The sequence below is a fragment of the Astyanax mexicanus genome, chromosome 25 (assembly GCF_023375975.1).
Source record: "Astyanax mexicanus isolate ESR-SI-001 chromosome 25, AstMex3_surface, whole genome shotgun sequence".
In the NCBI taxonomy this organism is placed as follows: domain Eukaryota; kingdom Metazoa; phylum Chordata; class Actinopteri; order Characiformes; family Acestrorhamphidae; genus Astyanax; species Astyanax mexicanus.
Genome location: NC_064432.1, coordinates 10,962,162 through 10,976,791, shown reverse-complemented (window position 1 = coordinate 10,976,791; position 14,630 = coordinate 10,962,162). Strand labels below are relative to the sequence as shown.

At 39.6% G+C, this 14,630-nt stretch overlaps 1 protein-coding gene across 1 annotated transcript in view; it reads left to right on the top strand.

Annotated features, from left to right (window-relative positions):
• Positions 1-14,630, top strand: part of prss12 (serine protease 12) — an 84,170-nt gene that overhangs the window by 8,737 nt on the left and 60,803 nt on the right. Inside the window, exons 3-4 of the mRNA XM_049472365.1 lie at positions 6,584-6,762; positions 9,878-10,028. Of these exons, the coding sequence (XP_049328322.1) occupies positions 6,584-6,762; positions 9,878-10,028 (330 nt within the window). The remainder of the gene's footprint in view (positions 1-6,583; positions 6,763-9,877; positions 10,029-14,630) is intronic.

The following is a 14,630-nucleotide window of genomic DNA, read 5'->3' as shown; positions in this document are numbered from 1 at the left end:
TACATGTGAAGTCAGACTCCGCCTCTTTTTGAACTGCTGGTGATGCAGCATCGCTGAGTAGCATCACAGTGCTAACGCTCGGAGGAAAGCGCAGCCAAGGGGTTCTGATACATCAGCTCACAGATGTCTTGTGCTGATCGACATCACCCTTTGGAATGATGAGGGGATAGATCGCCATCTACTGTACCCACCCAGAGAGAGAGCAAGGCCAATTGTGCTCTCTCAGGGCTCCGGTAGCTGATGGCAAGCTGCATGACCGGGATTGAAACCGGCAATTTCCTGATCATAGTGGCAGTGCCTTAGTCCGCTGGACCACTCAGAGCCCAAATAGAAGTATATATTTGATAGCTGGGTCGGATCGAGGTTAGGTGAGGAGGAGGGGGTTGAACAATGAAACTGAAACACCTGGTTTTAGACCACAATAATTTATTGTGGTGACGGACAGTTCTGGTGTAAACAGGAGAGTTGAGGTGCACATTGAATTCTGCTGTGATTTGGCCAGCCGTGGTTTTATGTTTTTTGGATACAATCCAGGTTAGCACCCAAAGATCCCTTTCAGACAGCTTCCTTTTACAGCGTCCACAGTTAATCCTGTTGGATGTGGTTGGTCCTTCTTGGTGGTATGCTGACTTAACCCTGGATACTGTGGCTCTTAATACATCACATAGACTTGCTGTCTTGGTCACAGATGCGCCAGCAAGACGTGCACCAACAATTTGTCCTCTTTTGAACTCTGGTATGTCACCCATAATGTTGTGTGCATTGTAATTTTTTGAGCAGCAAAACTGTGCTCTTACCCTGCTAATTAAACCTTTACACTCTTCAAGCTCTTACTGGTGCAGTAATGTGCAATTAATGAAGATTGGCCACCAGGCTGCTCCAATTTAGCCATGAAACCTCCCACATTAAAATGACAGGTGTTTCAGTTTCATTGTCCAACCCCTGTAGATTACAGTGGAGTCAAACTTGGTGACGAATTTAATTTGCATAAAACAAATGGATTCCAAGTTAATTTTGTGTGTTAATACTTTAACGTTGACAGCCCTAGTTTGGAAATATCCATAAGTTTCAAAATAATTCAAATGTAAATGCTGTGTAAATGCTCACTGTAAACACTTTGGACATGGCCAGCAGAAGCTTATTTGCGTAAAAGTGACAGAGCCCTTAAATGGCTTATTCTAAAAAAGGACTAAAAATCACAAGAATAGAGATATTTGGTGAGATCTCTTTACGTGAGAGTGATTTTGTGCAAAGAGCTTCAGAAACATATTTTGTACAGTATAGCCCATACACCTATTCTTTAACTTATAAGGTACTGTAAGGTATAATGTCACCTTTGAAGGTCTCCTTCCACTAGAATCCACTTTTTCTTGTTCTTTGTGAAATACAGTAGGTCTGCAAACGGCAGCATGAAACTCCTCCTCAACCTCTATTGTCTGCTGTAGCTAGTAAAAGAAAATATTCAAAAAAACATTCAGAGTCGATCAGGAAAAGCACTGTGTCTACGTCAACTCGTGAATTAGTATTCATGGCCCGCCCACCTTGGCTTGGGACTGCCCACAGTCAGATACGCCCATGTCTCGTTAGATAGCACAGCGTGTAACAGCACTAGAAACAGCAGGGCAGTTCATTCCTGTGTTAATGGTGCAAATAACACATCAGTGTTATATATATATATATATATATATATATATATATATATATATATATATATATATATATATATATATATATATAGCAACAGTTCAGTTATTTATTAAGAATAGTTCAGTTTACATTAGTTAAAAGTAATAATTGGATTTTTATTTCCTGAACCTAGACCTAGACCCACCTCTGTGTAAGTAACTATAGGTTTGCATAGGATCTCCACTGGATTTTGTGTTTTACAGAGACTCTAAGACTAGGTCAGTGGCTGAATTGCACTTGGCAGGGCATTACAGATGTTGTAAAGTAACATATGACATTGCAACGACTGTTATAAGTGTAAAAATGTCTTTATTTTAAAACGTTTTTAACTGCTAACTAGCTGTTAGCCAATCAGAGGCCATATGTTTGAATAAAATGAGAAATCTTCTCGGATCTCGGAAGGTTAATCTGCGAATGGTGTTGACCATGTGCTCCCCATACACTCTCCACCCAGATCACGTCATCCTGTCTCTTAAAAGGTTAAAAGCCTGAATCCCACCTCTCAAGTGTGTGATTTGCACGCACACACACACACAGCTGCTACCCATCATCCCGAAGCTGGACGTGTGTCGACCCCGGGGTCATTTATGAGCGTGCTCAGTTCGGGGTGATGGCATGGCTCCGCGGATGAGTGACACTTAGCGAATAAAAACACACATCTTTTCATTCCCTCACCTCAGCGGGGCAGCCATTATTTATCTGAAGTAAATAATAAATGAAGCTATTCCAGTCTGATTGGTCGATTGATTTCATCAATAATGAAAGAGAATCAGAAGCTGAAGGACGTTGCAAAATCTCAACCTCTTCTGCATGGTTTTTGTTTAAGGTAGATTGCAGAATTAAAGGTACAGAAAGTACTGATAGTGAATTAATTACTGGAATTACTCCAAAAGGGCATGGACAATTTTTTTTTTATTTAAAGAGCTACAGGTCTCACTCACCTCAGTTAAGATCAGTGTTAATGATTTATTATACGACAGTTAGTTTCTGACCCTGCAATGTGATTGGCTGAGAGACGTTCTATGAGTACCATTATCAGCCGGTAATGCACTGTAACCGAAGCTCTCCATGTACTGTATTACTCCGCCACATACAGGTAACCTAGCAGCGATGCAGCAGCGCTTACAAACCAAACACAAACCAAATGTGATGTCATTTAACACCACTGGGGAGCACTGGATCCTATAGAGTCACAGTTCAGAAATGCTAAGCCATGTTTCCAATAGGCGGCGCAGACAAATAAATAATCCCAGCGATTCAAAAATATGCATAATTACACACATTATCAGCCACCAGTATCATGTTAAGATTTGTTATTATTAAAATAAAAGCTTAAGTGTATATATTTTTCAGTTAATATAGGGTATTTTAAGCTGAATGTAAAAGAGGGGACACTTGTAATTCCGCAGGTCTTGCCGCTGGGGGCGCTGAAGTAAGCAGAACTTTAATTCTAAAAAAAAAAAACATTTCCTTTTAAAGTCAAATAAGCACCAGACTTTAATCTACACAGATTTATCTTCTAAAAAACTGTTTTATTGGATAAGAAAAGAGTTCCATAATTTTGACTGAAATGGCCGATAATGGAGGCCACCACACTAAACTAGCAACAATGCAGCGCTTACAAGCCAAACAACACAGCTACAAGCAGAGCAGCAATCGAAGTATTTTAAGAATGTTCGACTATCTGTTCGTGACCTCAAGCTCAGGAGTACTTGGGTTCTGCAGCAGGACAATGACCCAAAACACACAAAGAAAATGTTTACCTCTGAATTGGTTTTGGAGGAGTCTGAACGTTTATGCTGGAAAATCCTCCAATGGAGTGGAACAAAATTCCTTGATTGCTGTTTTTTGCCGCCAAGAGTGATACAACTAGGGTTGCAACGGTATGAGATTTTCACGGTATGATAACCGTCTCAGAAAATACCGCGGTATCACGGTTATCACGGTATCACAGTTTGTTACATATATTATTAAACTGACCCTTAAAGAAATTACAACAAAGGTTTTTTGTTCAATTAACTATTTATTGTAGAAACTACACCATCAGGTGAATGAAACCATGTTTTTCCACTACTCTTAAGGGCATTAAGAGTGTATATATATAAAAAAGTTGGTATATAACCAGATACTGCAGAAAAAGGGGATTTATTTCTGACATGATCCTCACAATAGAGATTTCTATTTTAAGGCTTTCATACCTTAAAACCTTCAACATATGAAAAACAGGCACGTCAGAATTTGAAAATAAACGCATGTAAATGAATGGCGTCTTTCACATCCAGTCCGGCCAGGACCTTTACACGGACACGTGAATCCATCGTAGCACGCACTTCACGCCTGTACCTGCGTGCCCAAATTTCGGATAACTCAGCGCTTTTGCGGGCGCTTACTGCATGAGTTGTGCACGACTACAAAGAAGTTTTATTTAGGTTCAGATTAAAATTATAAACTGAACACATACTTTGCGCTGCACAGCGGGGTGGTGTTCTCGGAGATGGGAGAACAGGTTTGATGTATTTCCTCCTTTAGCTGTGACTTTACGGCCACATTGATTACAAGCTTGTTGATTACAAGATTACAAGTCTGTTTTCAGGCTGTTTGAATGAGCGAAATATGATCAGAATTATGTAAATTAACACTAACATAGAAGCATAGAACTATTATTTAATTAAAATGATTTTTAAGAACAGCTAAACACAGTGCGGAGAAGTTCACGTGCGAGAGAGAGAGAGAGAGAGAGAGAGAGAGAGAGAGAGTGAGAGAGAGAGAGATTTGCGTGTTCTGATGTGAGCTACTCACAGGTAAAGGTTCTCTTTTATCTCCTCGTGCTCATTTTAGTCCAATACATAATTCTGCAGTTTCTCAGTGTTTTCTGTCGTATTTTGCGGCTAGCGCGAGCGCTTACAACTAACACCGCGGGCCGCGAGGTGCTGCCGCGCTGCCGCTGTTGTGCCGAATCCGACTCCCTGCTCAATCCGACTCCCGCTTCGCGGACAGAATCGGCACAACACCTCCCGCTGTAGAACTGCGGGAGTGAAAACAGCGCTTATAAATGAGTTAGTTAAGTTTCACTTTCAGTTTTCGTTATTTGGTTCGTTTTCATTAACAACAATAATTGTTAATGAAGCTCTAGTCTGATGCACTTTCTGCCGTTCTCACCGCTGTGTGCTGAGCAGCTGAAGCGGAGCAGAGTTGCGCATGCGCGGGTGACTTTCTCCGCTGGCTTGCGTTTTACCGGTAATAAGCAAACACACACGGTATGATAACCGTGCATTTTAATACCATGGTATACCGTGAAACCGGTTACCGCTGCAACCCTAGATACAACCAAGTTAATTTAAATTTAGGGTACAAATACTTTTTTTTACACAGAGCTAGAATGGTTTGTATAGTTTTTTTAGGTACCACTTTAAAATAAGACTACCTTTATAAAGGGTCTATAAATGGTTTACAATTAGTTTATTAAAGGTTACTAATTAGATTGTAAATGCCTTAAAAATCATTAATAATCAGTTATAACACATACGTAGAAAGGGCAACAATGACCTGTATTTTTGCCAAATAGTGAACCCACAGCCATCTATATTGTTGCCCTTTCTAATTATGTGTTATAACTGATTATTAATGATTTTTAAGGCCTTTACAACCTAATTAGTAACTATTAATAAACTAATTGTAAACCATTTATAAACCCTTTATAAAGGTAGTCTTATTTTAAAGTGGTACCTTTTTTATTTAATGAAGAAAAAAAATCATTACAAAGTGCTTTTTTTATATTTATATACTCAGGTTATCTTTGTCTGATATTTAAGCAATGGAACACGAGAGGGAGTGTGTTATCACAAATAACATCACGGCTGTGATTCGGCCGTAGATCATCACAGCCGTGATGTTATTCGTGATAACACACGACCTCGAGTGTCCTATTGCTTTTATACAACAGTTTATTTTTTTTACAAAATGAATAAAGAAAATAAATCAAAGAACTTGAAGAAATTAAGAATGAATATGCTTTAATATGGACTGTGCCTTCCGCCAAAAAAAGTAGTTCCACAAAATCTGTCACAGAACTGAAACTTAACTACAAAACGGTGTATGGTTCATACAGACTAACACCACGAAAGTTAGCTTGAAAGCAAAATTGGGAATAAGCGAAGATGGTAACGTTAGGAGCGTGAAATAACGCTATTTTCTTCCCCTTTTTTTCATAAAAGACAAGCCAGCGCTGCTGAGCGCTAGCCTATGCTAAGCTATTAAGCTAACGCTGCTGCGGTTGTCCTGTTTGTATACGCCGTTACTCGGCAACGCCTCGGCGGAGTGATACAGGTTTAGTGTGAGAAGGCCGTGATGTTATTGTAACGCGGGGATGAGACGGGAGGCGGATTTATATGCGGGTAAGACCAAACTTTTAATAAATAACAAATAAACAAATAAACAAACAGGGGAATAACGAATATAAATAGGTACATAAACAAACAGGGAAAACCAACACTGAGCCAAGCTAAACAGAATAGAACAAAACAAGGTTAGGGAATATATACAGAGGATAAATACGTAAATATATACAAAATAAACAAAGAAACAAAAAGGAAATTAACATGACTAGAAATAACGTGAATAACAATAAACAAGAGCGAGTAAATATGAAACGTGGAGAAAGCACGGGCGGAGCTACAAATTAGACACACGTGATGGAAAAGTACTAGAGAAACACACTAGGAAACGGGGAAAACACAGGAAAACATAGCGAGGGCGTAACAGTTATCACATATATCAGCACGGCTAGAACACTTCTCAACCAATCAGATTGTGAGGTCGGAACTAACTGTTGCATAATAAAGTTTAATTATATTTTTTATCATTAAATGCCCATCCTTTCTCTCTCTCTGTGTTTCAGGTATAAGGCTCGGGCCCGTGTTAGCTCCCTGGTCAGGATGCCATTGTCTGTAGTGCACTGGAGGACAGTAGGGTGCAGTGGAGAGGAAGGGGACTTGCTGCAGTGTCCTCACTCGGTTTGGAACGGAGGAGAGTGTGCTAACAGACAGGCTGCTGCCGTGACCTGCACACCAGTGGAGGGTACAAACACACACACACAAACACACACACACACACAACCCTTTAAGAACCCGATACAAAAAGAGCTATAGTTAAAACAGTGGAGTGCTAAAGTTCAGCAACCTAACTGCCGCTGCTTAACACGTTAACTCTAGGGCTTTATCATAAGTCTTAAGAACGGGGGAAGATGTTGCAGCCGCTAATTATTATTGTCCATTCCTTAATCCCATTTTTAAAGTTTGAAGATCTAGGAAGAATTCTTCTGCTTGCTGTAATTAGTGTAAACAGCATATAATATGAAAATGGCTACATAAATCTCACACATTGGCAACCACCCCCTGCAAAAACTAAAACTAAGACAAAATTACAATGTTTTGCATCAATATTATGTAAAAATATTGTGCTTTATATGGACCGTGGTCCGAACCAAGGTTCATGTGTTTGCTACATTTTATATATTTGGTCCGCTTCTTTTTGTTTTCACACTGCAGTTTAGGGAGCGCACCAAAGACCTTTGTGTGATACTCCTACATCCTTTCATCATCACTTACGTATCGATGCGTTTTCCTTAACTTGACGGTGATTGGTTTTAAAAGGACATGCATCTGATGTTGTCGTTCAGCGGGTGGGAAGATAAAATGAATGAACAGATTCATTTCGTCTCCATTGTAGTGCTGCTGCTATTGTGGTTTCTAGACCAGCAGCAGCAACTTCAGGCACAGTACCCTATGTTTGTTCAAATTCGCCAAATGAACGTGCTTGTCCTGAAGCAGCTGCTGTATCCACGGCTCATTGTTCCTGCTTTTCCGGTTATTTTGAGAGGGTACTGACTGCAGCCTGCAGGAAGGCGGAATTGGACGTCCAGTGTGTCCAGCTCCGCCCACTTTGTTGGCGTCATGCCGTCCAGCCTCGCCCACTTTGTCGGCATCATGTCTTAGCTCTGCCTCTGAACAGAAGTAAACAATGTACAGAGAAGTTAGCGGACTTTAAATATAATGTGCCGTGTCGTCTGGCTTAAATACTGTGTATACACTACAAGCTTGCGAGACTGACAAGGCGTGGCGTGGACAAAGTGGGTGGGACTGGACGCGCTGGACGTCCAACTCCGCCTTCCCGCAGGCTGCAGTCAGTAGTAGCTGGTTATTTTTCTTCTTCTGCTGCCGTTGTTGAGGAACGCCTGCTCAGCGTCCTGTACTTGGTCTGAAAGTTCGAACCATTTAGAAAAGCGCTTTCACACTGCAGGGGAACCGGACCATGGTTCAGAAGATCCGGACTGAGACCACCTCTCTTGGTCGGACCAAAATCTGGTCCTTTGGTCCGGACCGTGGTTCGCGGCCCCATTCACACCTGCTACTTTGGTTCGGACCAAACTGAAAAGTCCGAAAGTCCGGACCCAACGAGGCAGGTGTGAAAGCACCCTTATTAAATTTTTTGGGGGGCGGTTTTAGATGTCTTTTGGATAATTAAACATGCATCGGGTCAAATTAACCCAGGAAGACCATTGCTGTTCCTGAAAATGAATATGACTTATTAGCTTTTATTTAATTTTATTTTTCCGTTCCACCTTAAACGCTGCAGCCTCTGCTGTTTGTTGCCTCTGTAGAGTCTCCAATATCTGTAGCGTCTCTTATGTCTCTCTAGTGACTTTAATCTCTCTAGTGTCTATATTTTATCTGTAGTGTCTTTAGTGTCTGTCTAATGTCTCTCTAGTATCTCTACTGTCTCTGTAGTGTCTCTAATGTTTCTATAGTATATCTGTAGTGTCTCTGTAATGTCTGTAGTGTCTCTGTAGTGTCTCTAATGTTTCTAAAGTGACTCTAATGTCTATCTAGTGTCTCTGTAGTGTATCTAATGTCTCTGTAGTATCTCTAATGTCTCTCTAGTGTCTCTGTCACACCTTACTTATAGGTGCGGGTAGTTGTGCCGAAAAAAGGTTGTGGGTTGAATGAAAAAATGATGGCAACTGCAGTAGCACATCCAGTGCAAGTGAATTTATTTGGTGAAGGTGCACAAATGCAGAAAAATACCAAAAGAAAACAAAAAAAGAAAACCAAAAAAAAAATAAACAAAACAAAATCTATTTACAAAAATTTACATAAGGAATCAACATATTCCTTAAGTCGTACATTGGTTCACACGACAACCAACCATACCATATCTCAACCTTAACCATCTTCTATCCAACATGAAATGAGGCCTTAAATAGGCCACCACTGGTCTACCCAACCCAGCCAAAACCAACAGATTTTCCATTGCAGGGGGATACAATTATAAACAAAACAAACAATAAATCAAATTAACGGACAATGGAAAAATACATTCTCAAAATAATCATTATTCATGTCATAGGCCACAATCCAATATAATAAACATGAAAATAAGAAAAGGAAAGAATAATTAAAATATTTCAAATCCCTAAAGAACCCCCTCAAAATGGTATGGCCCAAAATGGGCCCAGTGAGCATGCCCCCAATTTTGCTCAGGCCCTATATAAGGGCAGCTAAAACAATTGTAGGGCCCTTTGCCAGACCAGGAAGAGAGTACAGGTGAGTGTATGAAATGCAAAAATTGTACCGGCAGCTATTAAAACAGGAATGTGTTCCCAGTAGCATACTTTTAACTGTAAAATATGTTAAATGTACCAAGCTAGCAGAATGTTAAACTTTTAAAAGGGGGAATTAGTATTAAATGGAAAAAATAGCTGTGTATGTGTATGCACTGAAAAAATTACAGCAGGGACAGAACAGGGCTGAAAACTAATTAGTTTGTTCTGTCACAGTCTCTAATGTCTCTCTAGTGACTCTAATCTCTGTCTAGTATCTCTAATGTCTCTCTATTATCTCTAATGTCTCTGTAGTGTCTCTAATGTCTCTCTAGTGACTCTTATGTCTCTCTAGTATCTCTGTAGTGTCGCTAATGTCTCTGTAGTATATCTAATGTCTCTAGTGGCTCTCATGTATCTAGTGTCTCTCTATTGTGTCTATAGTGTATCACTAATGTCTGTGTAGTGTCTCTACTGTCTCTGTTGTGTCTCTAATGTCTTTCAAGAGTTTATAATGTCTCTTTAGTGTTTCTATTGTGCCTTTAATGTCTCTGTAGTGTCTCTAATGTCTCTTTTTGTGTGTGTTTGGTGCAGCTGCAGTGTTTATTCCGGTGCGTCTCTCTGGTGGACAGTCGGTGTATGAAGGTCGCGTGGAAGTGTATCATGCAGGACAGTGGGGCACAGTGTGTGATGATCAGTGGGACGACAACGACGCTGAGGTGGTCTGCAGACAACTTGGACTGGGGTACACACTCTCACACACTCTCTCTCTCTCACAGTCACACACACACTCTCATACACACACACACACACACACACACTTGTGCTTAAAGAGAGTTAGTTAGGCTTGACCTGGTTTGCTTAGAACAAAGAAAGGGTGTGTGTGAGAGAGAGAGAGAGAGAGAGAGAGGAGATAAAGGAGAAGGGGAGAAAGAGAGAGAGAAAGAGGGGAGAGAGAGAGGGGCAGGGAGAAAAGGAGTGTGATAGAAAGAGAGAAAGAAGAGAGATGAGAGGAAGAACAAGAAAGAGAGATGAAGATAGACTAGGACAGTGAAAGGAGGAATGAGAGAGAGTGAAAGAGACAAAGAACAAGAGGAAGAGAGAGAGAGGAAGAATAAGGGGGGGGAGAGAGAGATGGAGGGAGAAAGGGAGAGTAAGAGGAGGAATAAGAGAGTAAGAGGAAAAACAAGAAGGAGAGAGAGAGAGGAAAAATTAGGTGGGGGAGAGAGAAAGGGAGAGAGAGAGAGTGAGAAAAAGAGTGGGGTTGAAAATGTGAAGTATTTTAATGGGAAGCTATTTATAAACAAACAAGCCTGTATCTCAGAAAGACAAAGAAAGAAAGAAAGAGAGAGAGAGAGGAAAAATGAAAGTGGGAAGGAACTGGTAAGATACTCTGGCATGCCAAAATTCACGGGACAGCAGTAAACCCAGTTAAACACTTGAAACAAAAATATTATACTTGCTCATTTATTTTTTGAGTAAAATAATCCAATATTACATATAAGTAAATGGCAAAAGCACGTGAACCTCAAGATTTAGCGGCACAAACCATTCCTCCTTAAATGATGCTAATTTACAACTTCACCTTAAATGCTGCTAGTTTAAAATTCCACCTTAAATGCTACAAATTCACAATTCCACCTTAAATGCTGGTAATTTACCATTTCACTTTATATGCTGGTAATTTACCATTCCGCCTTAAATGCTGCTAATTTGTCATCCCACCTTAATCAAAGTCTGCCCCTCACAACGTTAGTGGAAGTGTATCACAGCACAAACCATTCTATCTTAATTGTTGCTAAATTACTATTTAACTTTAAATTCTACAAATTAACCATTCCACCTTAAATGCTGATAATTTACCAGTCCTCCTTAAATGCTGCAAATTAATCATTCTGCTAAATGCTGCTGATTTACAATTCCACTTTAAATGCTACTCATTTATCATTCAACCTTAAATGCTACTAATTTATCATTTAACCTTAAATGCTCCTAATTTACCATTCCACCTTAATCAAAGTCTGTTCATTTATGGAAGTGTATCAGGGCACGAACTATTCCACCTTAAATGTTGCTAATTTACGATTCCACCTTAAATGCTCCTAATTTACCATTCTGCCTTAAATGCGACTACTTACCATTCCACCTTAGATGCTGCTAATACACCATTCCACCTTAATGTTGCTAATAAAACGTTCCGCCTTAAATGCTACCAATTTACCATTACGCCTAAAATGCCACTAATTTACGTTTCTGCCTTAAATGCTGCTACTTTACAATTCCACCTTGAATGCTACTAATTTGCAATTTCACCTTAAATGCTACTAATTTTCAATTCCACCTTAAATGCTGGTCATTTATAAGTCAACTTTAAATGCTACTAATTTACCATTCAACATTAATTACTACTAATTTACAATTCCGCCTTAATCTGGTAACACAGAGACACAAGGAAAGATCTTTAGGTCAGTGCAGCGTTTTTATCTTGTATGGGATATGGGCCAAAAGTCACGGGAAGCAAAACTGCACGTTTTTTACATGCTAGTGAATACACCATTCCGCCTTAAATGCTACTAATTTACAATTTCACTTTAATCAAATATGTTCTTCAAAACACGTTTATGGAAGTGTATCATGGCACAAACTATTCCACCTTAAATGCTTGTAATTTACAATTCAACCTTAAATGCTGGTAATTTACCATTCCACTTTAAATGCTCCTAATTTATCATTCTGCCTTAAATGCTACTCTGGTAACGCAGAGACACAAGGAAATATCTTTAGGTCAGTGCACCTCTCTTTAGCTTGCATGGAACATGCCAAAAGTCACGGGAAGCAAAACATTTCTTACATGCTAGAGAATACACCATTCCGCCTTAAATGCTACTAATTTAGAATTACACCTTAATCAGAGTCTGTTCTTCAAAAGTCTTCATCAAAACACGTTTATGGAAGTGTATCACTGCACGAACCATTCCAACTTAAATGCTGCTAATTTACAATTTTACCTTAAATGCTGCTAATTTACCATTCCGCCTTAAATGCTACTAATTTTCCATTCCACCTTAAATACTGCTCTGGTAACACAGAGACACAGAAAATATCTTTAGGTCAGAGCAGTGTCCTTTATCTTGCATGAGACATGCCAAACGTCACGGGAAACAAAACTAGAATACACCATTCCACCTTAAATGCCACTAATTTACAATTCCACCTTAACCAAAGTCTGTTCTTCAAAAGTCTGTTCTTTAAAGCACGTTTATGGAAGTGCATCACGGCACAAATCATTCCGCCTTAAATGCTGCTAATTTTCCATTCCGCCTTAAATGCTGCTAATACACAATTTCACCTTAAATTCTGCTAATTTACCATTCCACCTTAAATGCTGCTAATTTACAATTCCACCGTAACCAAAGTCTGTTCTTTAAAAGTCTGTTCTTAAAAAAACGTTTATGGAAGTGTATCATGGCACGAACCATTCCACCTTAAATGCTTCTAATTTACAATTCAACCTTAAATGCTGCTAATTTTCCATTCCACCTTAAATACTGCTGTGGTAACACAGAGACACAGAAAAATATCTTTAGGTCAGTGCAGTGTTCTTTATATTGCATGGAACATGCCAAAAGTCACGGGAAGCAAAACTAGAATACACCATTCCACCTTAAATGTTATTAATTTACAATTCCACCTTAACCAAAGTCTGTTCTTAAAAACACGTTTATGGAAGTGTATCATGGCCCGAACCATTCCACCTTAAATACTTCTAATTTACAATTCAATCTTAAATGCTACTAATTTGCCATTCCACCTTAAACACTACTCTGGTCACACAGAGACACAGGAAAATATCTTTAGGTCAGTGCAGCGTTCTTTAGCTTGCATGGGACATGGGCCAAAAGTCACGGGAAGCAAAACTACACGTTTTTTACATGTTAGAGAATACACAATTCTGCCTTAAATGCTACTAATTTACAATTCCACCTTAATTAAAGTCTGTTCTTCATAAGTCTGTTCTTAAAAACATGTTTATGGAAGTGTATCCTGGCACAAACCATTCCACCTTAAATGCTGCTAATTTTCCATTCCACCTTAAATGCTGATAATACACAATTTCACTTTAAATTCTGCTAAATTACCATTCCACCTAAAATGCTTTTAATTTACCATTCCACCTTAAATTCTGGTCATTTTCCATTCCGCCTTAAATGCTGCTTTGGTAACACAGAGACACAGGGAAATATCTTTAGGTCAGTGCAGCTCTCTTTAGCTTGCATAGGACATGCCAAAAGTCACGGGAGGCAAAATTGGATGTTTTTTTTTTGATATGCTAGAGAGGAGGAGGCAGAAAAGAGAGCAGAAAGAGCGAGGAAGACTGAACGTAAAAGAGAGAGTGGAAGAAAAAGAAAAAGGGGATGAAGGATGAAGTGAAAGGGGGAGCGTTCAGAGAGAGAGAACGAGATCGATGGAGCGAAAGAAAGAGAGAGAGAGAGAGAGAGAGAGAGAGAGGGTTGGTTTGTGTGAAAGAGCTCTATTATTTCAGTGGCCTAATTGTGACTGATGAGGCTAATGTGGAAAAGACATGGTCTGAATGGAGCTCTGCAGGTGTGTGTGTGTGTGTGTGTGAGAGTGTGTGTGTGTGTGTGTGTGGACCAGATGTCCTTCCAAGCAATACTGGTATGTACAGTTGTGGTCAAAAGTTTACATACACTTGTAAAAAAACATAATGTTATGGCTGTCTTGAGTTTTCAATAAGTTCTACAACTCTTATTTTTCTGTGATAGAGTGATCGGAACACATACATGTTTGTCACAAAAAACAGTCATAAAATTTGGTTCTTTCATAAATTTATTATGGGTCTGCTGAAAATGTCACCAAATCTGCTGGGTCAAAAATATACATACAGCAACAAAATTTGTCAATTTTGGTGATGTAGCGAGTTGTGTCAATCAAATTAGCTTCATGTCATGGCCTCTTCACTTCTTGTAAGTGATTCTGATTGACTACAGCTGTTGACTTCTCATGAGCCCATTTAAATAGGGCTCATTTGACCCAGTGATTAGACTCAGCTACAAAAGCTACAATGGGAAAGTCAAAGGAACTCAGTGTGGATCTGAAAAAGCGAATTATTGACTTGAACAAGTCAGGGAAGTCACTTGGAGCCATTTCAAAGCAGCTACAGGTCCCAAGAGCAACTGTGCAGACAATTATACGCAAGTATAAAGTGCATGGAACAGTTGTGTCACTGCCACGATCAGGAATAAAACGCAAGCTATCACATGCTGCCGAGAGGAGATTGGTCAGGATGGTCAAGAGTCAACCAAGAATCACCAAGAAGCAGGTCTGC